Below are 25,121 nucleotides of genomic sequence, written 5' to 3'. Positions count from 1 at the left end.
TCTTTTCAACATATTTCAGGGACCACAAAGGCAGGACTCCGCTTCACTACGCAGTCACCAATGGCTTCACACACACCATGGAGCAGCTACTGGCAGTGCACTCCCACTTGCTGGATCAGAGCGATCGGGATGGGGTGAGTGTTGTCATGTTGTCGACGCGTGATTGCTGTTGCCTATGCATGTACATATTGCCACGTTGCGCAGCAACACCACTCACCATCTTCTCTGCAATAACTTCTTAATTGTTGACAACCTATATGGATTCAATTTGAATATGTTTCTGCAAAAGTATTATCGAATAAACTTTTTACCACTTTTATTGACTATGAAAATTTAGTTAACACTAACACGACGAGGTTTGCTGCTAACAATAACGTTATGTTAAGGTAATACTAACCAGGATAAATCGTCGTCACACTTTTGTGTCATCTCGTTATAGAATGCCTTGACGACAGACTCTTTTCAGAACAGTCAGTGCTTGAAAGGCGACATGATCTGTCTTCGTACAAGAAGTCAGGGAAGGCCTTATTGAACTTCTTGCGTGGTAGTGACCTATTGAATAGGCTTTAACACCCAAGCTCACTTTGTTTTCCTTTTTGACGCGTTTATTTCGCTCTCAGTTTTCTTTCCCATCTTTCTTCTCCATTATCATTTCCTTTAGTGCACGGTAGCAAACTTGACACTTGAATTTCTGGTTAACCTCCCTGCCTTTCCCTCATTTTATCCTCTCTCTCTCTTCATCAACTTCATTCGAAAAGTCATCGGAAAAGTACTCGTTAAACTTATGTTGTTCCTTTTTTTCTATTAGGTTACTAGAATTGTTTGACACTATATGCAATACACGCAGGCGAAGGTGCCAGCGCATATAGGCCGTAGGCGCAAAAGAAGCCATGACACACAGTGCGCTAAAGCTCCATTTTAAATCGAAGTTCTTAGGCGCCCGTTCCCACGTGGAGCAGCGTCGCCAGTGACATCAGTGGCGTAACCTTTAGACAGAACTAGGATGAAAGAGAGCGAACGCGTAGTCTGTCAATGTCACAAGCCTCTACCTAGTTTTCATCCTCCGCTACTCGCACTAGCCCCTAAGTCGGATCTCGTGTCGTGCGCAATCTGGGCTGGCAAGGGAACTGCAGCTGCCTTCGGTTTTCGTAACGGGGCTGTCGTAACGTTGTCGTAGCGCCTGCAATACACAGAGTGATGCGCGTACCACTCGAATGCTGACTCAAATGCTGACAGTTTCTTGGCAGCACGCAACGAATGTTACATTGCTGCAACTTCGGATAGGCAAAACTTCTAACACAGTCGGTGTGGCCGCACTCACAATTCACAGTTGGCAATACCGTAATCGTCCATGAATTTTCATTTTAACTTAAATTGTGTGCAACTACAGCGGCGTCCTTCGCATAACACACTTGAAGCATATAAGGTATTCAAGAAATAGAATAGCCTCCGCTGCACATCTTTTTTTCTCTCTCGATGGCTCAACTACGAGTTCTTTTGTTTGTTTGTTTTTATCTGTGCTTGGCTCGCGAAATGACATGACGCCAGAATGTGAGGCGGTTGTCTAATATACAGGCAATTCAATTACAGAATTATATAAAGAAGGCTGCATTGAATGTAGAACGAAAACATTCACCTAGCAGGTACTCTCTCTTGACGTCGTAGTGCCGCCTGGTGCCACAAACTAATGAGAAAAGAACTCGCATATTTGCTGCCCACTGCACCGACGAAACACCAGCGATAGCACATGGCATCGCGAACGGAACAGAAATTACGGCTCGCAAGTTTTCCTACAGGAGACCTGCGACGTACGCTACTGGGAAAACGAACGCAAAAAGCGACGACAAATGGCGTCAGACGACACCGAACGCGCCTACTAATCGCACATACAGCTTTCAAGCGAGGCGAGGCACGTTGCGGATGGCGCTGCGTTATGTTCACTCGTGCGAACATTAGAATTCATTTAGGCACCCCCGGTGCTGAAGTTGTCGGCGGTGGCGCACGCTGGCCTTGCCCGCGTTCAGCGCGACGCGGCTCGGACAAAGAAAACCGCAGAGCTCCACGAGGTGTTTGCAGCGCCAGTTTGTCAAAACTGTTTTGTACGTCCCTGCAAAACTGAATTAACGTCACGCGTGTTTAACGGTGACAGCTGGTGGCCAGTGGGATGACTAATGGGTGAAAAGCTTGCGTAATAATTTTTGACGTATGTCACAGTGCTAGAAGTGCGCGTACATTCCCACGGGCTCCCCGTAAGTGCCTAATAGAAAACTGTCTCTCTGGATAACAAAACTCACCTCAACAAGGTCCCATACACATATTCATTTTTTTCTCTGTAAATGTATTTATTCTCCCCCCCACCCCTTCTTTTGCCGGCCAGATGCCAGAAAAGTTTCTGCGACCGTGATCAGAGGACTGCAAGGTTCGTAATTTGCAGCCCACGTCAGGCTTATCTAGGAAATCCCCTTGACGACCTGCAGAACCGTGCCATACGATTTACTCATTTATCTTACTTGTACCAGGACAGTGTTTCATCATTGAAAGAAGAACAATGTTGGCCAGCTATTGCACTTCACCGTCGCATTGCCACCCTAGTTCTATCCCAGAAGTTCTATTACAGCTCACGTGGCCGTCCGGACTTTATCACCACAGCAGCCCGCATATCTCATCGCGCCGGTCATGCCTTACAAGTCACTCGTCCGCGCAGCCACACCAAGAGATTTTCTGCCTCCTTCTTTCCACGGTCATAATCTGTGTGGAACACGGCATTGCCGCCAGCACCTGTCCGACTTTATTCTTTAAAAGTGTAACTCATTACCAGTCTCGCAAATAACATATGTGGTTACCATTTTGTACAATTCCTCTACATCTACACCATACGTTACACTTCCTATGGGGTTTTGGAGGTAATAAAATGAAATAAAAAGTTCGCCTCGTTTTGCACTACCTCCGTGACCTACTCGCTCTTGACCGAGTGGCGATGTCGTCTGATGACATCATAATGTGACGTCATATGGACGCTACGATTGCGTAACGTGGTTAAGTAATAAAGCCGTGGTCTCCAATCAAGTGACTTTTACAATCATTCTTGCTGGTGCCGATGGTTTCCGGTTTAGTGAGGCATTTTAATGTTACCCTTTTTCATTATAGTCGCCATCGTCGTACTTTATTCAGAAAAAGGGAGAGAGAGAGTGAGAATATATTAGAAGACAAGGCGTTCAGCTTGAGCTAGTGTGCTCCAGTCTGTTAATCCGCACAGGGAATAAGGGAAGGGGGAAATAAATAGGGATGAAAGGTGATGATCGAGGTGGTGCGCCTATTACAGTACCATACATTTCAGTATCCAGTCAAGTGCTTTTGAGAAAATATGGAACAGCATGTGTAGCAGTTTTTTGACAAACTTTGCTCCCATATTCCTGACAAAATGCGAACTTTCACTATGTCGTGCTCGTCCGATGCCTGCCAGCGTTGAAGTTAGCATCTGCCTTTGTGTCACGTATAATGGGCAGTCACAAAATACATGGCTACAGAAGTATCTCAAGACATGTACATCCCTGGACGGCGGCCAGTCGGTATACGTTCGTAACATAGGTACATATATAAAAATGCAGAATTTACTGTACATGCCAAATTAACTATCTATTCATTGTATACGTATGCGTATTTTACGCTGCGACTGTTGTTCTGTTCTGTTCAGATTTATTTGCGTTATTGCGATTATTTGCCACGGCAACTATTGGACCACAAGAACGTTTATTGTTTGTTAAGTACCGCATAATCACCTCGAACATCAACGACAGCCTATATATCTACGATTCCAGTTCATGTAACTTCATTTCCGGTTCATACGACCAACCACTCGAATGACATAGACGAGGTCAGTGCAACTATAGTCTTAGTTCGTGTCTCTTTTTTTCTGGGGGGGGGGGGGGGGAGGGGGGGTAAGAAAGATAACACCAGCACCACTATGACCCACATGAGTTGATGGAAATAGGAAAGTTTCAGTTTCAGCACGGTCAAGAATCAAGACCACAGATTTTTATTATATTTTACAATATATTGGGCAGTGAGTGCTTGAGCAATTTCATCTCATGCGTTACTCTCTGAATAGCCTTTATTCCTGGATGTATTGAACAGGCCATTTGAACGCCCAGATATAAGAAACTTTTATTTTCAGCACAGTTGCGCCAAAGAGCATAGGGGCACTTTCCTTAACGAATAAATCACTGGATGGTAGATAATCTATAAGATAAAAAATATGCAGTGCTGTGAGCTGCATTTTCAGAGAACATGTGAAACATTTCGATGAGAATTTTAGACAATATTGCGGGGATTGTTAAACTTTCGTTTCCAATGCACACTAGGGAGAAATACGCAGGAAAGGTTATTACAACACAAAGAATAAATATGATTTCATCCCCAAACTTCCCTGCGTTTAATTAAATCAACCTTTGAGTCACCTTGGGCGCTGAAAGTTGCTTTACGAGATCAGAGCAATTCAATTTCTCGCGTTAAGCAGACCGAAGTTTTAATTAGGAAGAAGTGTAGTGCGTGTTGAGGGTCTGAAACAACGTAAAAAGTAAGCGTTGCCACAAGCACTCTCTGTTTTGGAATGAGGGCGTCACTTTGAATTCTCCAAGGAGTGCCGAACATCACTTGTAAATGCTGACAGTTTCGTTGTATTCCTTCGGCACGCTTCGGGTATGCGGTCGTTGTACACTTAGCGCTGCTGAAACCCTTTGGTTTCTTGTCCCTAAAATATAGCTGTGTAGGGAGCACAGCAGAAGTGAGACATTCTGTGCACAAAAGAAGACCAGACATCGTAACAATATGTAATGCTTTAAGGCTAAAGTTCTGAATGCCTCATCAAAGGCGAAAGTGAACCAATGGCGTTGGCATCCCGCGTCGGCGGCATCAACAAAATATATGCGAAAAACTGTCATCACACAATTATATATTGAAAATTTTGTCATCATAACGGCACATGATGACTGCAACACGTAAGATTGTTGCGTGATACAAGGTGCGTCGATCACGAATGCTGTGCAAAACCAGGTGACCGGCAGAAAGTTTTCGGAAAGTAGGAAGCGAGAATCAACGCATCCATTGCGATGAAGAGAGAGATGGATGAAATGAAAACACTGGGAGCTTAACCTAGTAAATGTAACCGGTTTCTACCCTGCGTAGGGGTGGGGAAAAGGGGATTCTACAAAATACAGACAGAGATAGATAGAAAATGCTAAAATATACACATACACACACATGAACCCACATGCAGGACGTGCAGATCAAAGTCGTTCTGAAAGGCCACTTGAACGCAGTAAGCGCAGTAGCGCTTCCACAGCCTTCTTTGGAGAAGAAAATATTAGGATGGTTTCAGCATTCGAGTTCACTTCGGCGAATGCATAGAAAACCGTGTTTTTTTCTCCCACATCAGTTCTCGTTTTCTCTCGTTCAGAACACAGCCTTGCATCTGGCTGCCATGCACAACAAGGCAAACACAGCGTCCCTTCTGCTCAGCCTCAGCTGCAAGATTTCGCACAACGAGCAGGACTTCACGCCCATAGACTACGCGCTTCACTACAAGCACAGCGAGGTTGCCATGGTAATGGTAACGCATCCGTCCAGGTAGGTCAACTCGTTGCGTGGGTGAGAGTACTTTGCATCATAGTTGAAGGAAGGGAGAAACTGTCGAGATAGACTGATCTGTGGATTCGTTGTTTGAAGACGTGCAAAGCACAATTACCACAATAATGCGTAGGTTTATCCTAATAAAACTACGATAATGTATATGAGACACGCCGTAGTAGTAGGCTCCGGATATTTAGACTATCCGGTGTTTTTTAACACATGCTGACATCTCACAACACATGGTCCTTGAGCATTGTTCCTGGGGGAAATGCGATCCCCGATGCCAGGATTACACCCGCGATGGTCGAGTGAGCACAAAATCACACGTGAGACGGCAAAAAAACGTAGAACATTACACTGTCAGTGTCCTACAGCACTCCAGATGGTTCTGGCTTGCTCTGTAGTTATGTAAAATGCTGTAGAGTTCTCAAAAAAAAGACAATAAACTAGACTGTGTTAGTAACACTACTTTGAAAACTGACTCTTTTGTACAATTTAGATGGCTGCTTATAGCAGCAGAGCATGACAGTTGTCTTGCACTAGACTTGAAAAACATTTTAGCTTATGTCAACTTCAATTTCACCGATCAGAAGAAAAAAAAATACATTGTAGAAATGACTTCACAGCATTACGTACGCAATAACATGAATAAACTTGTTTTGCATTTGAGCAACAAACATTTCGACATTGCAATCTTTGGAAGAAAACCTTTGATTTAAAGTCTCGAATATGTTGCGGAAACGACCAGCACCTAACGTATTAATTTTACAGAAGACTAGCTCAGAAATCAGTCATATTGTTTGAAGCGTAGTATGATAAAACATTTCGGCAACGTTAGGAGTCTTAGCCATTCTGTTAGGAGCTCAATTTAGCATAATGAGTCAATAAGCTGTGTATTATATGATCAACATATTTAGGTATTAGTCGGTCCACTGGAGTCAGTGCAACTTGATCGGTTATGACACTTCTTGGTGTCTTCTTTGTGCGATTGTATTCGCTTACCTCCACCCTTATCTAACTTTTTTTTCCTCCACACTTTTTTATCTTTTGTTATCATTTTTCTAACACAGGTTAGTAAACCATCTATGTTCAATCATCTGCAAACATCTCTCCCTTCTTTAATTACATTTATCTCTCTTTCTCTCTCAATGCAATATCTGCCATCCTATTTATGCCCCATTGCTTTTTCTTCCTTAGGAGTGAAGAAGTAATGAGCTGCCGAACAAAGCGGTACACGTGCCTAGTAGAAGGACTTACGGCAGTCATGCCAGAAGTTATGATGGTGAGCCGATTTTCTAATGCTTCTAACGACCCTACTAACTAACTTTTTACACCGAAAGCTGTTATGATATCAATTTTGGGTCACGCGCAGTTGCATGTTGTCCGCCGTCGCCACCGGCGGCGTCTGTAACCACATCGCGCGAAATTAGAAAAAAAAAAACCTTGCACCAATGACACAGTGAGGCTTGATTGAACCCGGGTCCGATGAGTGCACGCCCAATACTCTACCAACGAGTTACACCGGCGCTTGTAATTTGTTGTCAAACTTGCCTTAGGCATGCATGACCTAGCACCAATGACACAGTGGGGTTCGGACCATGGTCTGCACCCCACTGTTCAGTATTCTACCACTGAGTTACACCGGTGCTTGTGACTTCTTGTTAAAGTTGCCTTAGGCAGGCTTAGTGTCGGGAAAGCAATCGTGTCAATATGACTTATAAAGCATTTTAAAACAGCGAAAGAACAACCAGTCGTCGCACAATGCGATTAGCATAACGAGTGGGCCGTCCAATGCTCCAACCCATTACAAAAGCTTGTTCTTGTTTCTCTATTAACTATGGCGCATACCCACAACAGCCATAATTCCTCACCATCGTCAGCCACTGCATGGACAATTCGCACAAAATTTCTTGCGAGTGTTTAGCGGCTACCACGCTTCTCAGAAGAATGACGAAAAATAGCATGTCAAATGCTGGCCTACTACTGAAAAGTTTATTATTAATGCCCTAGTGGGTACCAAGCAAGTGTACTTGCAAAAGTTACCCAATCAGTGTTTTAAAAGGCCCTGAAAGGCCGCTCTTCTAGCTTTCGCTGTGACTGGGCTGCGCCTACCACGCAGGCCTGGCGTTTTTAGGGAGCCCTTGATTCAGACGTTAAAACAAACTTCAGTGGGCCAGTATTAGGCATTATTATGCCTAATACTGGCCCACTGAAGTATGTTTAGGCAGTATTAGTTTGTCAGGCTGATCGCCTTTAGCCCTTTGCCCCTGCAGTGAGCTCTGTATCCGGCTTACTGTAAATAAAGTACTACTACTACTACTACTACTACTACTAAGAAGCGAGGAAAACAGAGTCTGAGTGTAAGGTTCAAACTATTGCAAAATTTATCTATTTTACTTTGAATAGTCGTCTAACCAGCAGTTCAGGATGGCTTGTCTGTTCAGAAAATGCTGTTGTTTCAATCTTGTTCTCCTGTGCTTCCTCACAATTATCTGATCTGAGGTACTGACCCTAGAGGCATTTCAAATAATATAATAAGAGGGTTTTAGAGCGCTTGTGTTTGCATAAATTTATGTGTGCGTGAGTGTGTCCTTTTTTATGCTGCTTCATAAGAAACGAAGAGATACACGGTCTCTAAGGGACTACTAAAAACGTTTTGACGAAGTGGAGCCACCTTGAATATGCTTCTCTAACACGATTTTTTTTAAACTCTGCAGGCTGTCTTGGACCGGGGGATAACGAAATCCAAATACAGTCATGATTCCACATCTTATTATGCAAGTGCAAACATTTACCTTTTTTCACACCACTGCATTTGTTCTGTTTTTTAAGAAGTTTCACAACATAACCTGGCCTTTTCTTATAGGTAAAACATAGCTTTCAAGCCCTTCAGAACACTGAGGGAGTTGGGGATATCGTACCTGAAACTGATCAACCGCTGCCTGTGATGAACGTGAGTACAAGCCACGGCTCTCATCGAATGTTTTGTTTAATAATCTATTGCCTAATCACAATTTTTTTCAAACAGATTATGGTTAGATACGGGCGCGAAGAACTCTTATCTCACCCTCTCTGTGTCAAGTATTTAGAGACCAAATGGTAAGTATTCATCAAAAACATGGATGTATTTTAGGCATTGGAATTTCTAGCCGCTCCAGTACTCTCCAAGCCTTGCCACTAATATGTGTTAGCAGACCTTGTCTAAATGCAGAACAATTGCGTAATTAGTTATTGTTTGTTACAACCCCTCTAGGCCTTAAAAAATCTTTTAGCTGAATGTGTCCAGAATTAGTCGTTGCTCCAGAATTAGTCGTTGCAAGTTTTCGACCGACGGACCGAACGTAATTAATCCTCGCCCCCAACAAATGACAACAGCTCGCATCATTCCAACAATTGGCGAACGTGTGCTAATATGATGTGCTAGAAAAAAAGTTGGAGGCAACGCTAAAGTCTGACTAACGTGTCTGGTAGTAACACGCGCTCTTTGTATTTTATGTATTCTGGGGACCGGTATATTTCGTGAACGATGTTGGCTCAGTTGGTGTGGCATAACGAAAGAAAACAGCAAAACTTTTACGATGTGGGAAGAGTACACGGTAGCAATGAATGAAAGCTATCATGTTCGTTTCGTTCCTGTTCTCGGCCTACAAGCTTTGTTTTTTTTTCTATTAGTTTCGCTGTAGTCCATAGGTTAATGTTAAGTTTCGTCTGAATGCTGCAGTTGGTCTCGAAGGCTGGTAGAATGGCAAGAATAGCGACGTGGGCTTGTCGGCGCATTTTTAAAACGCAGTATCCGAGCACTGGGAAAAATTATGAAACAAGCAAGAGACACAATTTGATTTCATTTTATTTTTCTAAAATAGGGCACGTACCCACTCTGGGGATTGGCCAAGAAAGCGTAGCTTTTCTATGAGTGCTACAAGAATGCTTATGAATGAAGTTATATTAAAATATAAACAGAGCAAGAAAACCCATAGGGATAGAAAGAAAATAAGAAAAAAAAACAAAATGCAATCTTCTTGGACTTCATTATTACCAGAGAGCAGCGTTTAGTTCGCCCAACCATTCAGAATGTATGTGTTAAAAGACTTATTATTGTTACACAACAGTCTTCATTAGAGTGGAGAAAGGAAAATCGCCCATGTTTCCAGTGTCTCTTCCTTGGCTTCGTCTTCACCAGTGCTCAGATGTTGCTATTGCTATTTAGTAAGTAACATGTCGTGTAGATATGCTCCGTCAGGTGCTCGAACAATCCCAGCTGCTTGCTTGTATATATATATATATATATATATATATATATATATATATATATAGCTGTTTGGTTATGTAAACATATGCTTTAATATCCCATGTATATATCTCCTAAAACTTGAACCCGGGCCATCACTTCTGTTTTTTTTTAGGATGATTTTTCTAAATATTCCCCGAATCTATCGTCAGTTCATGGCCTGAATGGCTTGGAAGGGAAACTAAAGAGTCACTCGTTGCACGTGTCACTGAAAAGAAAACTTCTTTTTGCTCCAACTTGTTGACCGTACTCCCTCGCACCTCGCATGTGACTGCCTGTAGAGCGTGCTTCACGTTTAACAATCTCGTTATGCAACAAAGCCAACTTGCGCATGGTGACAATTTGTTATGCAGTGAAGAATGGTAGTTTTCCGTAGACTTCGTTAACGAGAGAGATACTTTTCAATGAAATGAATTATCATGTCGATTCTCTAGCCCTACATCACAATTATAACGCACTTAGTTATATCGCGCACCTAGTATGCTTTTCTGCCCGCACCATTTATTGAATTTTTCCTTCCTTTTCAGGAACTCGTACGGAATGTATTTTCACATGTTGAACCTCGCAGTGTACACCGTGTTTTTGTCTTTCTTAACGACGAATGCCGTTCAGCTCATGGCTGAGAAGACGGACAGAGAAAATTTCACGCAAGTCACGTCGGCGCAGCTCGCATCTGCTTTTGTATATCCATCTACAGTAAGTGCATTCTACCTATTGTTCTCCTCTAGATCTCATGTAAGGAGAACCAAATTTCTTAAAGCGCTTGAGCGTTTGTGACACCTGCTACCCTTGTTCTATGAATAAATAGCTTTTTTCATAATGTATTTAGCAGACATAAAAGCTGAGAATAGTTAAACGGACGGACATTAGCGCAAATGAAGTTGGTGTGATAAAATAGAAGGGTACACCCAATGGAAACGTATTATAACGGGAATACACCTCTTAAAACGCTCGTACGCATGCGCGCCAGCTATTTCACAAATAAATTAATCTGCAGTGTGATGCATTTAAAGTTAGAGAATTCAACTAATAGTTGAATCCCCTTACCATTCGAACAATAACGTTAAAACCCCAAAACGTGGTCCTAAATCTTGTCGTTGTTTTTAAAGCAAGCATAACGTACAGCATATGATTCTGATGTCAGTCCGGGGTTTTTTGCACATTAGTTCATGTGTACAAAATCAATACCCACTCTGAAGATTCCCTAAGCTACTTCCTAATTAAACCTTCTCAAATTCTCACCTCTCAAGAAATAGGCAGAATGTAATAATAATAATGTTGACATCAATGTTTCTCACAAATAAATGTATTTTATTGAAGCCAAACTCATGCGTTATTTCCTACCGGCCTTCCAGAATTCATGCTTAATCAATCAGGTCGACATCTTATATAAATACATTCTGTGATTTTCTAAATTCATGCACAATACAAGCACGTCAATATACACTAAATATTATAACTAGAGGCAAGTTTTAGTTCGAGTAAACGGTTTCAGTATTCCCGTTTCCACTTCTTTTATTTTTTTGTATGTTTATGACCCCTGCAAATGTAAAGTAGTGGTCTGTACCTGCGTTTAAAAAATCTAAATATTTTTCTGGAATCGGGAACGTTACTTTGAGCCACTTTTCGTGTTCCGCTACATGAGTACAAATTCAAAGGCAATAGCCGGACGACAAAAAGTGTTTTTTTGCGCACTAATGTATCCCTCTCACTTTTCGGAACTTCCATTGTGCAGTATGTCTAACTCCAATTTGATTCTGCACAAAACCCAGGCAACCATGGTCGCTTTGACGTCTGTGATCGTTCTGGCATTTGTCGGGCTGAACATCGTGAAGGAGTTTTACCAGATGTACCAACAGGCAAGCCTCATATTTTTAGAAGTGCTCAACTTGGCGACCTTGTTGCCAAATTTTATACACCATTGTACAGTGTTCACAGCGTCTTGAGGATGTCGACTTCAGTGTTTATCTTTCATTCCCGTTCTCAAATGTCTTTCAGTAAACATAGCACATAGTGGCTACTATAAAAATAAATCTTGCAAAATACAAATACAAAAAAGTCTTAAAAAACAACACACTACAGTTTACTAACACTGCTTTCTTGCGCCAAGACTTTTATATATGTTTACATAAATTGATATTCTATGTTGTATCGTACAATTCATAAAACCGAGAAACCTGCACTGCGATCACAAGTTCTTGTTCTGTAATTCCCCCGTATGCATGTTGAATTGGCATCCAACTCCTAACATCTCGTTCCAAGATTCCTGCGCGTATAATAAATTAGTATTTATTAGAACGAGCTGAATCATTACACAGCTTCCGATCTCAATGTATTTAATACTGATATGATGTTTTTCCTCAAAAGTTTACTCTCTGATAAAAATACATCGTTGGCAATTTTACGAAAAACGTTTAACCACTTGCGTCTCTTAACAAAGAAAACCCTTGAAAGATGAATGTACATTTCAATAACGGCAGCCGAGGTTTGACGAAAAGTATCAAACACTCGTGCACTGGTGAACGACTGTATGTAAACATGCTATTTAGTTTTTTTTTGTTTTTTGTAGCAATCAAATGCAAAGGGTAGCCATCGCCAAGTAATGGGGATAACAGCTGTTCGTTATTTCTCACTTCAATAAAAAAAGAGCGCACCATATGTCGAATTCTGGATTTATGGAATAATCATAATAGTGCTTCACACGCTTACTTTTACCAACCAATAGTGTTGTGGTCTCTAACGCTACCTGCATTATCTTGTTTTTGATGTATATATTAGAATTAATCAAGGTAGCGACTTCATATTAAATGTCTTCAGTGGAGTTCGTAACGAAATTTTTTCTCGCCTAGTATTCAAAGTCAGTCTCCATTTCAGAAGAAATTTAATATGTTGCCCTGATGATGCTTATTTCAGCGAGCCAAGTACTTCCTAGACATCATGAATGTCTTGGAATGGACGCTCTACATATCTGCTGGGTTGATGGCTGCTGGCCACCTTTCGACAGCCGTGGTTGATCGAAGCAACCAGTACATCATGGCGGCGTTGGCCGTTTTCTTAGCGTGGTTCAACTATCTTCTCTATTTGCAAAGGTGAGAAAAACTGATATGTGTTCATGTCCTTTAAGAAAAACGATGGTTAGTAGGATTATTGGATAGTCATGCGAACCATACTGCTAATATGGTCAGACTTGCATCAAAGCGGAAGAGATTGCCAATAGTGTGCGTGTTCTAATGCATTGAATCTATTTATTATGCAATGTGCATATGAATAATTTAATAATGGAGAAACACTGACAACACTTCAACAATTTTTAATACAGTGCTGGTGTACGTAAAATATATTTACTGGCTACGCTATATATTGTGGGTGTAGTACACGTAGTCACGCCATAGTTTTGTAGGTATTGCGAAATGAGAAGATTGTGTAATGAATTTCTCATTCGCTGGATACAAAACATGTTTTTTTCATGTTTATTTTGATTGATAACTTTGTGTACATCGGTAGCCTTCGCCATGAAGCATTGATGACATCTCCATTTATTTTGATCTCATAGAAAGGGAGATAGGGAGATAAATAATTGAGCTATAAATTACGGGTACTCTACTTAAAAAATTTCAATGCCACAATGAGTTATTCTTCGAAAGAGCTTCAAAAAGCCACAGTAAAACAAATCGCAAGATTTGTACTGTCCTCAAATGTTTCGCTCTATCTGCTGTCAAATCAAAGCATATATGAGCGCATTCTCATACGAGGGACTTGCTTGAAGTCAAAGCAATAAAAATTCAATTCAAAAAGGAGCGATTTACAAACACTAAAATGTTCCTCTGACTTCCATCGGTTATAAAATGTATGCACAGAAAAACTAAAACAAAAATGCATTGTCTTTAACTAGTGTTATTTTACCCCTGATTTGGACATCACCCAAATTCTGTATTTTTATTTATTTCATTTCAGGTTCAACAGGATTGGCCTCTACGTCGTTATGTTCCTAGAAATTTTGTCCACACTACTAAAGGTCATGTTCGTCTTCTCCGTTCTCATAATTGCCTTTGGCCTGAGCTTCCATATTCTCCTTGCCAAAATTGACGTGAGTACCGATGGTCGATAATTTTGCCTCTTCATCACGAATCAACACCATATACTGTGCAATCTTGAAAGAAGTAGTGACGTGGCAATTTTAATGCTTAATTTCTGAGTTACGTCAAGCTCTGGGGCCGCAAAACCCTTGCAAACGTACTTACAGGCAGACTTCAGAGTCTTGTGTTCCTTGTGTCAGTCTTCGTGAAGTGTGCGCTGTACTTTGATTGTAAAGAAAGCTCTTGCTGTTCTGACGAAGACATATCCTCTGCTTAAAGTATTGGCCCCAGCTGCGTTCGCTATTAGAAGAATTCTTATTAATAAACGATGGCGGGCGCCTGTAATTGTGTGCAGTGTTTGTTGGCGTATACACCTGTCAGACAGTGCCAGCTGCAAGTCTGCTGCTTCAGCGCAGCAAACTTGCAGTTGTAGAATGTTGCAGCCGGAAATCTCTCTTTTACATTTCTGCAGATGAATGTGAAAACGCCGGTCTTTGACCCCTTCACGGGAAACGTCACAATGCGATCAATGGTGAGCCCGCGCGTAGTTTGTGAACGCTTGGCTTTAGACGTAGACAACTTTGCACACTAAGTGATATCATGATTATCGTTAAAGCAGCTGCACCATGAAATATAGTGGAAAACAAGGGTGGGAAACTTGCACTACCCCCTTACAAAAATAAAATAAACAGTCTATAGATTGTCTAAATTGATCTTTAAACAATCAATAAACTGCCGAAATTCAATTCATGTAGGGGCTTGCGAAGCCCGTTCCAGCACGGTTTTGTCCCTTACCGGAACAGTTCTTGTACGCACTATGGAATTTACGCATAAGCGCGAAAAGCATGTCTGATTAGTCTACCCGTGATGCATGCCACCCGGAAATGCAAAAAAAAAACAAATAAATAATATTTTTAAATATGAGAGGGTGCAAAATAAGCCACGATATCAATTAAAAGTCAGGGAAAGACACAGAAATTGAATGCTTACACCAACACAATGGTCATCGAGTAATTATTCTAGGCCTTGGCACACCCTAACGGCAGAATATTTCTTAATTCCACTTAGTCATCTCCTCTTTCCACCCTGTTGCTCACAGTTCTCACATGTTTTAAACCTACGAATGGCAAGGACGGAAACACAGTACAGGTACACCTATGCTGCCAGCACATGCTCCACAAGTTGCAGTAGCCAATTTCTTGACAATTTCATCAGAGACTGCCCCGGGCAACCGGCGCGTTTTACAGCGAAAGTTGCTATGAGATCAGAACACGGGTCACGCGTGGTGCCATATTTGTCCACCGCCGCCGGTGTCCGGAACTAAGTAAATAAAAACCACAAATAAAACAACAGAATTCGAACCCGAATCCGCTGCGCGCCAGACCAGTATTCTACCATTGAGCATGCCAGTGTTGAGAATTCGTGTCTGAACATATCTTAGGCAGGCTTGGTGTCAGGAAAGGAATCGCGATATATAATATGAGTAATGAAGACTTTTAGAACATCAAAGGAACATTCAGGCGTCACACAATGGTAATTGGGTAACGAGTTGGTCGTCCAATGCTCCAACTCATCAGAAAACATCTTTGATCACCTGCTTACTGTGGGGCATAACAACTTCAGGCATAATTCTTCATCGTCATCAACCACTGCATAAAAAATTGCACAAATTCCTAGTGATTGTGCTTAGGTGTGTATCAAGTGTGTGGCTTCTCTAAAAAATGACAAAGAAAGATAGCATAATGACTGCTTGCCTACTCCAAAAAATTTTAATTATTTATGGCGCAGTGGGTACCCAGCAGTGTGCTTGTGACACTTACCCAAAGAGTGTTTAGAAAACGTTCGAAAGACCGCTGTTCTAGCTTTCGCGGTTACTGTGCTGCGCGTCTCGCACAGGCCTGGTGTTTTCTTAACTATGCCCCTGTACAAACCGATATAGTCACAGCACATCTGCATCTGCATATTTTGAGCTAACAACTTGGGTAGCACTTCGACATTTCGTAGTGACACCGGTAGATAGCGCGTATTAGGTGAGTGCTTTGTCCCTGGCAGTTCACGTTACCACCCCGAAAACTAGCCCCTAATACTTAAACTTCATTAGTAACTTCCCTGTTGCGTAAGAACTGTGTTCTGGTAAGGATCATATCACACTGCATTTCTTCCTTCTCACTTTGAACAGATATCACCAAGGTACACATTTAACCCGGCATTTCTTTCTGTGCGCAGAACATGAGTGACAAGGGTTTCCATAACCCGGTGATATCGCTGGTGCGCGTTGGAACCATGATGCTCGGGGAGTTGGACTTCCTTGGAACCTACCTTCGGCCTATGCGGGCCCTGGAGTCCTCGGCCTGGTACCAGATTGTGGCTGCCACCTGGTTTCTCGTCGTCTTCATCGTGCTCATGCCTATCCTACTCATGAACCTGCTCGTAAGGGGGCCACTTTCTTTAAAGCGAGTATTTGTACGGCTAGATTGAGCGGATCACGTGTGCGAGCAAAAACAAAACAAACAGAACAACAATTTTAAGTGCTGCTTGCTCCTCGTACCCTCCCCGTCGGTACTTCTCGTCCCCCGGGTCACCACTGATGCCTTTTAAGATCACAGGTGTCATGATACTCGGTGCCGCCACTTCCCACAAATTGTTGTGACCCATTAATTCGTCACGTGGTTATTGTGACAACGCTGTTATCCGCAGACGCCCTTTGTACTTGCTATGAGACGGAGGCGTGTCGTTCGTACTGGCGTAAGAAAAGTGAGAAAAGTGAGAATTTAATGAGCGCCAACGCACACACAAGAGTGATTGGGTGTGAGAACAACGTGAAGCCGCTGCCGCCAATGTTTAGTCACAACCGCTGCCTTCAATACTCACTGTAATGGTAGGACTTTCAATTCTTTTCTTTGCAAATACTTACATCGTCCAAAACCTAAATGTCGTGGCTGCTCCGGAACATACTGACGCCAGGCCATCATTGAAAGCAGTCATTTTAAAATGTCGAAATCAGAAACTGTCGTGGCGAAGTTATGTGAATGTGTTAATACAGTTCTTAAACCAAGTTTTCTTTTACAAACGTATTGCATTGCAGTAAATCGCAGTGTCTATCTGTCTGTCCATCCATCTGTCCATCTGTCCGTCCGTCCGTTCGTCTGTCTGTCTGTCAGATCTATCTATCTATCTATCTATCTATCTATCTATCTATCTCTCTATCTATCTGTCTATCTATCTGTCTGTCTATCTGTCTGTCTATCTGTCTGTCTGTCTGTCTACCTGTTTTTTTTTAATTCTCCTCCATCATCCAGCAAATTCCAAACAGACATTTGTTCTTGTTAATATTCTTTCGTTTCATTTCTTCATCCCCCTATTTCTTTACCAGAATATTCAACCTATACATTTGACAAAACATTTGATGAGGGCAAAGTCGCAATCTCTTATCTCAATATTAGCTCGTAAACTTAACACCGTTTGTTTTTTTTTTCTGCTTGTTTGCTGATAAGAGCGAGGCATTACCTGCTAGGCTTGTCCCAAACTCCTATTTAAACCCTGTGCTCTCAGCACTGCGTCGCGGCCCATACGAACAGCTTGTTTTCGAAATTCGATGCCTTCTCCACACTTTAGTCGAGATAGGGCATCATGTGACGCTTCAATGGCTGCCAAGTCACTGCGGCATCATAGGGAACGAACATGCCGATACTGCCGCGCGGGCAGCCCTCGAAAGAACACGAGAAGAAGCCATACCACTTTCGAGGACCGATGCTGCCAGTAATCTTCGACGACTTGCGCGTGAAATCACGTTTTCATTATGGTGCCCACAAAGCATCGATACGAATCGTCAACGCCACCTGTCCTCTTTGATGGCTCTCCGCATGCCCACTGGACTCGACCGAAGAGAAGCCACCCTTCTTCATCGCTTATGGCTAGGAGTGGCATTTACAAAATCTTACTCCTTTGTCATAGGAATGGCCGACAACGCTCTCTGCGATGCCTGTCATTGCGAAGAGACGCTACACCACATCCTATGTAACGGTCCATTGTATGAAATCCAGAGACAGTCACTGGCGTCCGCTTTCGCACGCATCGACAACAGCCAAATGTCTGTGGACACTATTCTGTCAAGTGCCCGAGAGAAGAAATTGCAACAGAAGGCGACGAAAGCTCTGTTGAAATTCCTACGCGACACCGACTTGAACAAGCGACTGTAACAGCAATGTCACACACCGCGAAAGACAAGACTGGACTATGACTGAGTGTGCGCGCGTGTGTTGCCGAATGTGCTGTTTCTCTCTTCCCTCTCTGCTCTCTTTCATCTCCCCCATCCCTCTCCCATGCGCAGGGTATCAAACCGGCTGCCTATAGGCTGGTTAACCTCCTTGCCTTTCTTTTTCCTCTATTTTCCTCCCTTCCTCCCTCCCTCCCTTCCTCCCTCCCTCCCTTCCTTCCTTCCTTCATTCCTTCATTCCTTCCTTCCTTCCTTCCTTCCTTCATTCCTTCCTTCCTTCCTTCCTTTCTTCCTTCCTTCCTTCCTTCCTTCCTTCCTATTTAAACCCGTCCTACGGCATTGTCTTGTTTCGTTGCGGTTCTCATATTGGTATTCTCGGTTCTTGGGCTACGCCAACTTCAACTCTGACTGGTTATTGTAATATAATGTAGGCATTCTCTGTACTTTGCAGATCGGCTTGGCCGTCGGCGACATTGAAACCGTACGTCGAAACGCACAACTCAAAAGGCTCACAATGCAGGTAAGCGGAATTTCATGCTGATTATCAACAGGCATCCCGTTTGTCCAGCACCTTGGTTTGCGACAGTTACACATTACTGTCAACCATCATCTAACAAATCTCCAGTAGAATCAAGAAAGTACACGGCCTGGGAAGTGAATATAGCAGACGTAAGACACATCATGTGTCTCGGCAGTTTCCGTGTGATGTATGAATTTATCATATCTATATATCATCTTTTCTGCGTTGCCAGAGTATCAGATATATATAGACCCAAGGAGAAGTGAATAGGTGAACATATTCCTCACAAAAGACGAACTGCTTCTTTAAATATTATTATTTGTCCCAAGGCCCATTGGCTCAATAGCTTTAACGCCCCGTTGGCCAGTTAACAATGTGGCACACTTTGTCTGTGACAATTGTGGTAAACGAATTTTTTCAAGTGTTCACCCCGTCTCGGACTGCGACAGGCCAATTCCTGCGTAACCTGACTGCATATATTACATAGAAAAAAACTTGCTTTTCCGGCCTTCTCCCAGCTTTTTCTTTTCATTACAGTGTAGGACTATGTTTTCTTTGTTATTTTACCACGTTTTGAAGAGAATTTCATCCTCAAATACGTATTATTTTTATTCTCTAATCACTCCACATGATGTGTAGAAATGGGTGAAAATATGTTAATCTTTTCCTGTTCTTTCCTGCAGGTGGAGCTGCACACGGACCTTGAGCGTAAGCTGCCTCGGCGCATCTTGACCATGGTTGACAAAACTGAAGTCTACGTTTACCCCAATCAAAAGGGTTCCTCGTCTTATGTCGTAAGTCATGAGCATCGCAGTTACCTCATTAGGAGACCTGTGTATATTTTTGGAAGGCAGCATATAGATACCACTTCATTGTTTCAATGAAAAGACTCACTTGACTTCGCTGCAGCACGCTTATCTTATCCCGGAGTAAAGACTGGTACCAGAGCGAAATTCACATGCGTTTTCCTAACACTATTCGAAATTATTGATAAGGTGATTAGGACGGGAAATGTCGGATGGCTCTATAGAAGTCGCAAAGCATAAATGGTAGTGCTGTATAAAAACATCACCAGCATCGTCATCCAGAATACAAATGTCATTCACCTCATGTAACTTGTGTTTGCAGTGTATAACGGCTTAGCTGGTTAGTCGCAGCAACTCGGATAAGAGTTAATCAGTTTGCTTTGTCCAGTCAGCAATGTGAAAATCAGACCAATACGTTGCTCGAGTTCGAGAGATTCATTTAGGCTTACATAATTCGGTAATTGTATCATTTAAATCAAGAACATCGGTTATAGTTACATGAACGTATGCTCTGGTGTGTTCGACTATTTCAGTGACAAAGTGATTACTGTGCTAAAATTTAAGGAGAAAGCCTTATATCTCTCATCAAACGTGACAAGTTATTGTCAGCGTCAACGCGAATGATGAAAAATTATCGCGGGATGACGTCACCATGGGGCGTCATTATGAGATTATTCTACGGTGTCATCAAGACGTCACTATGACAACGTGACGTCTTACGATGACGAAATCACATGACATCATTCAATGGTACAATGTTGGCTGATCCAGGAGGCAGTGCGAAACCACCTAGGGTACAAAGGAAGCTTAAAAGCAGAAGGAGGAGAGGGGGAAGGCAAATAACTGACATTGACATAAAAGGAAAAAGTAGAATACGACTTTGGTCTCCAAGTCATCTTAGACAAATGCAGAATAGGCTGCGTGATCTTTTTCTCGTTTTGATTTGTTTTGTGTTGGTACAGTGAACGGATTTTGTGTAGATACTCTTTTCCAGATCTCTCATAACTTTGTGTGTGTTCATGCCCCTGCTTTCTACTTGTCTATCAAATAGTATAGCTCGCCTTCCTAGTTTATTTGTATTTTACGTTTCTTATCTTCATTATCTGCTTTACTTATTTTCAAGACGTAATGCATTACGTATTGATGTCGCTCGAGACGTAATTCCGCTGCTGTTATCCTCATTATGTACGTGCAATAGAAATGGATCCTCAACATCATCATTTTTGTATCTTTATTTTTTCTGCTTTTTCTCATGTCGCAGTGGCACACAATACAACGCTGGTTTGCGAGCCCCAAAGAAAACAGCAAACGAAGCAGGGCATTTGCCGGTGGTGGTGGAGTACCAGACAATACCCTTCAAGAGCTAAGCGTCGAGCTTAAAAGGCAAAAGCAAAGGTATGAGTCTGACAGACATTTTAACGAGATCTGAGCAAATATTTTACTAGACGTGTTCTGGAGATATTGTTTAGGTGACGATTGTGTGTGCTCCCCGAGTGTGCTCGTGATTGTGTGTACCTTCTCATCTCTCTGCAACCTATTTTCTTCCCTTTATCCCTTCCCCAGTGCAGGGTAGCAAACCGGATGTGCGTCTGGTTAACCTCCCTGCCTTTCCTTGCATCTTTATCTCTCTCTCTCGAAAATCAATGTAACCTGATAGAGCGTGGGTCGATGCCGGACGTGAGAAGGATAAAATATGTCTACTATTTTTAGATCGTCAGTTTGGAGGCGCCACGCGTGAAGAAGCCCGACTACGACAGATTTCACAGTGTATTTAAGGGGAAAAAACTGGCACGGCGCAAGGAGTACGGGGACGAAGGCAGAAAACAAACTGACAGAAACAGGCGTTTCTTAGCTTCGTTTTCTTACTTCGTCCCCGTATTTTTGTGCTGGGTCTCTTCCCTTTCTTTAAGTATGAACCAACTAGCTCAGCAACAAGCCATGCTGTCATGTGTACATTTTTTTCAGGGGGATAGATTGTATTCGTTCTTTCCCCTCGGTCTGTGTATTGTTTTATTTTCAAATATTAGATATTATATGTTGATTAGAAAAGGTTTGTGCCTCCAGATTCCGCCAGCTGTTTCTAATCATAGATATGGTAGAAAAAAGTATAAAGGAGTGTGATGTGAAAGATACTACGCCTAAATATTGTACTCAATCCCACTCATCTGGTCAAGTCCTCGTCAAGCCTAGACTAAAGTTACACAAGATGAAATGATGAGTACGCCATCAAGAAATACACTCACTAGCATATGCACCAGAATTCATCAGACTAACATGCAGTGTGTTGGGATGAACGCCCGTCAAGCAACATTATATATACAGGAGTAACGATTTTGCGGGGAAAATAACACGTACAGTGTACTCGCAGTGAATATAAAATGTTATTAAAAGTTATCTAATGGCATACCGTTAACTTAGAGTAATCTGCTCGGTGCCATCATTGCTATGTACGTAACCTTTTATCACTGTCAAACGATGTTTTTTTTTCATACCGAGAATAATTCACCGACATCTATGCTATGTGCATCGTGGTCAAATGAAACCTAATTTCAGATGAAAAGGTGGAACTTTGCCAGCCTTAGTAAAGAATAATTTCACAAAGGCTCCTGCATTCAACAATGACCACAGCCACCTCGTCGTTCACCTGTCCCTTTCCTGCCCTTATTTTTTTTTTTTTTTAGTGTGGCTTCTTCTAAGCTCAAGCTCGCTCTACATTCATAACACGCTTCACAGGATAGCCTTTTTTACTGGTCTCAAAGCAAGCGAGCCACAGAAATCTTTTTTGCGTGGCCTTCATAGCCGGCGTAATGACTGAGGTGCCGAAGTTCTTGCATTTGACAGTCTTGAGCCGTATGTTAGGAGGCACATCGGCGTATTGGTGTAACGTGATTGCTTGTGCACAAACCGTGACTTTTGCGGTCACGTGAAGATGGCTAATGAAGACTGACCACGACACTATTATCGACATCCATCACATCTATGCTGTTTCCATCGTGGTGTCACTGGCTTATAGCTTCAAAGTTTCAACTCAGTCTATGTTTACTTTACTTTCATGAGTACTCCCCGATTGAACTACGACTACGGTCAATTCTTTGTCTACTTGCACTCCCCTTCTTGTTTTTGGGTGGCTTCTTCCATGCACAGTACCGCTCTACAGAAAAGCACGCTCTACAGGAGAGTGCATGTATTTCGCCTACTGTTGTAGCAGTTCTATGGACACTCTCGGCGGGTTAGTGCCGCCGCCGCCACCTTTGCCATCGCCGTGATGTTCCATATGATGTCCAAACTGATGTGGTCCTTCTGTGCGTCGTATGTTCTACCCACTGTTAAAGGTGCTTGAGCGGCGGTGGAGAATATGGCTGAAGCACAGATCAAACGGGCTGGGCCTTGTCCGTCGATCGGAGGGCGCATGCTGTCACATCTCTCCGCGCGTTAAACGTGCCGCCGAATGCTCAAGCAGAAATAAAACCCTCAGTTTCTTTTCAACGAGCATATAGGGACATGAGCGGGTAAAGTGGGGGGTTGGTCGCTGGAACAGCAGCAGTGAACTCTAATGGCGCGATCTCGATCACTGACGCTCGCTACTCGGTCGGCATCCGCGCGGACGGCGTATGTATGCTTCTACGTGCTGTGCTCTAAACGCGAAGCGATTGCGCGAAAAGAACATCTCTCCCAAGAGTTACCGTATCTCTTACATCAGGGTTTTGTAGAGTTATTTGATGTCGGATCCAAAAAGATTAGCTGCCAGTTTTACTTTGTATAACGTTACAATTTGTTGCTATCGCATTCATTGCTTCACCCTTGCGGTGAAACTGATTTTTTCTTGTGCCCATCAGAAAACATGTGCCCAGTGAAAAGATACTTTTCTACATGACATACAAATTATTTTATCTATTTCATGACTCGTTCATGTACCTCATACACTCGCTAAGACAGACAGACAGACAGACAGGCAGACAGACAGACAGACAGGCGATTGGTGAGATTAGATAGATAGATAGATAGATAGATAGATAGATAGATAGATAGATAGATAGATAGATAGATAGATAGATAGATAGATAGATAGATAGATAGATAGATAGATAGATAGATAGATAGATAGATAGATAGATAGATAGATAGATAGATAGATAGATAGATAGATAGATAGATAGATAGATAGATAGATAGATAGATAGATAGACAGACAGACAGACAGACAGACAGACAGACAGACAGACAGACAGACAGACAGACAGACAGACAGACAGACAGACAGACAGACAGATAGATAGATAGATAGATAGATAGATAGATAGATAGATAGATAGATAGATAGATAGATAGATAGATAGATAGATAGATAGATAGATAGATAGATAGATAGATAGATAGATAGATAGATAGATAGATAGATAGATAGATAGATAGATAGATAGATAGATAGATAGATAGATAGATAGATAGATAGATAGATAGATAGATAGATAGATAGATAGATAGATAGATAGATAGATAGATAGATAGATAGATAGATAGATAGAATTCATACTTAATGAACAGTTCACTGATTGATGGCTTCATTGATTGATTGATTGATTTGCAGGATGAAAGAAATATCGAGGGCGATGGAGCAGCAGCTATCTCTAATGCGGCTCGTCGTTCAAAAGATGGATATCCGGACGGAGAATGACGACATGGACGAAGGACACTTTGAGAACATTCAAGACCGGCCACTCAGTGCGACGACACAGAGCAGCCTATGAACTTTAAGCGTCGCATAGAGTAACGCTCTGTCATCTGTGTGTCTTCTTATATTTCTGTGTACCTCTTGCGGAAACCACTCGTATTACTTATCTCACTGAAGTTCATGGCGACAGTGATGCAAGGCTGTCGAAGCTCAATTCGTGGATATCTGTCGCGTATCAAATTAGGTGTTTCATTTTTTTTCTTTTGCCTTGAATAAGTTCCCATGGAATCAAATCAGACACGCAGAGAAGAAGAATTGAAGGGGAATGTTGATGATAAATCTTATAAGACACATAGTGGGCATCCGTAAGAAATTCACGAACGCAATGATATGAATCACGTATTGTGTGTGATATTGTCACAAAATTTAAACATTTACCACCTTTTAAAGTATGGGTTACGCCAGGGGTTTTTAGGTCTCGTAGGTGCCACAGGTGCCGTTCTGTAGGTTTCGTCAGCTCTTCCATTGGGAAAACGTAGAGTTATCTGTCCGTAAGGCTCATTACGACGTACAGAGTTTGTGACAGCCATAATGCGTTCTCCTGAAATATTAGCGTGAGGCTTTGTATCACAGAAGCATATGCGTCTGCCTTGCTAACGGAGATAGCATTTTTGTGCGTGGCACTCTACAGCTATCTATAAAAAGTATGTGAAACTTGTCTTGGACTACTTCAACTAAGTGTAGTTAAAGTCAACGTAAATTTTGTTTGAGGGCAGTTCAGTTTGTAAATGCACAGACTCTTGTATTCCACTTGACGCGAAATAAGGAATCACGCCACTTGCATTTTCACAATGCACGCTAGTGACGCCAAGCCTGGTACTACATTACCATGCGATATGCACGCCATAGTTGCAT

General features: G+C 42.2%; 1 protein-coding gene across 1 annotated transcript in view; it reads left to right on the top strand.

Moving 5' to 3' along the window:
- TrpA1 (Transient receptor potential cation channel A1) overlaps nt 1–24,525 on the top strand; it is a 61,612-nt gene extending 37,087 nt beyond the window's left edge. Inside the window, exons 10-25 of the mRNA XM_037417138.2 lie at nt 20–134; nt 5,456–5,625; nt 6,826–6,910; nt 8,346–8,405; nt 8,495–8,581; nt 8,657–8,727; nt 10,444–10,612; nt 11,689–11,775; nt 12,830–13,005; nt 13,871–14,003; nt 14,465–14,524; nt 16,219–16,422; nt 18,660–18,728; nt 19,412–19,522; nt 20,796–20,929; nt 24,123–24,525. Coding sequence (XP_037273035.2) covers nt 20–134; nt 5,456–5,625; nt 6,826–6,910; nt 8,346–8,405; nt 8,495–8,581; nt 8,657–8,727; nt 10,444–10,612; nt 11,689–11,775; nt 12,830–13,005; nt 13,871–14,003; nt 14,465–14,524; nt 16,219–16,422; nt 18,660–18,728; nt 19,412–19,522; nt 20,796–20,929; nt 24,123–24,282 — 1,891 coding nt within the window. The 3' untranslated portion in view covers nt 24,283–24,525. The remainder of the gene's footprint in view (nt 1–19; nt 135–5,455; nt 5,626–6,825; nt 6,911–8,345; nt 8,406–8,494; nt 8,582–8,656; nt 8,728–10,443; nt 10,613–11,688; nt 11,776–12,829; nt 13,006–13,870; nt 14,004–14,464; nt 14,525–16,218; nt 16,423–18,659; nt 18,729–19,411; nt 19,523–20,795; nt 20,930–24,122) is intronic.
- The last annotated feature ends 596 nt before the right edge of the window (nt 24,526–25,121 follow it).

Source organism: Rhipicephalus microplus, chromosome 9 (genome assembly GCF_043290135.1).
Source record: "Rhipicephalus microplus isolate Deutch F79 chromosome 9, USDA_Rmic, whole genome shotgun sequence".
Lineage (NCBI taxonomy): Eukaryota > Metazoa > Arthropoda > Arachnida > Ixodida > Ixodidae > Rhipicephalus > Rhipicephalus microplus.
The sequence above is the reverse complement of the archived record's forward strand: the minus strand, read 5'-3'. Positions and strand labels throughout refer to the sequence as shown.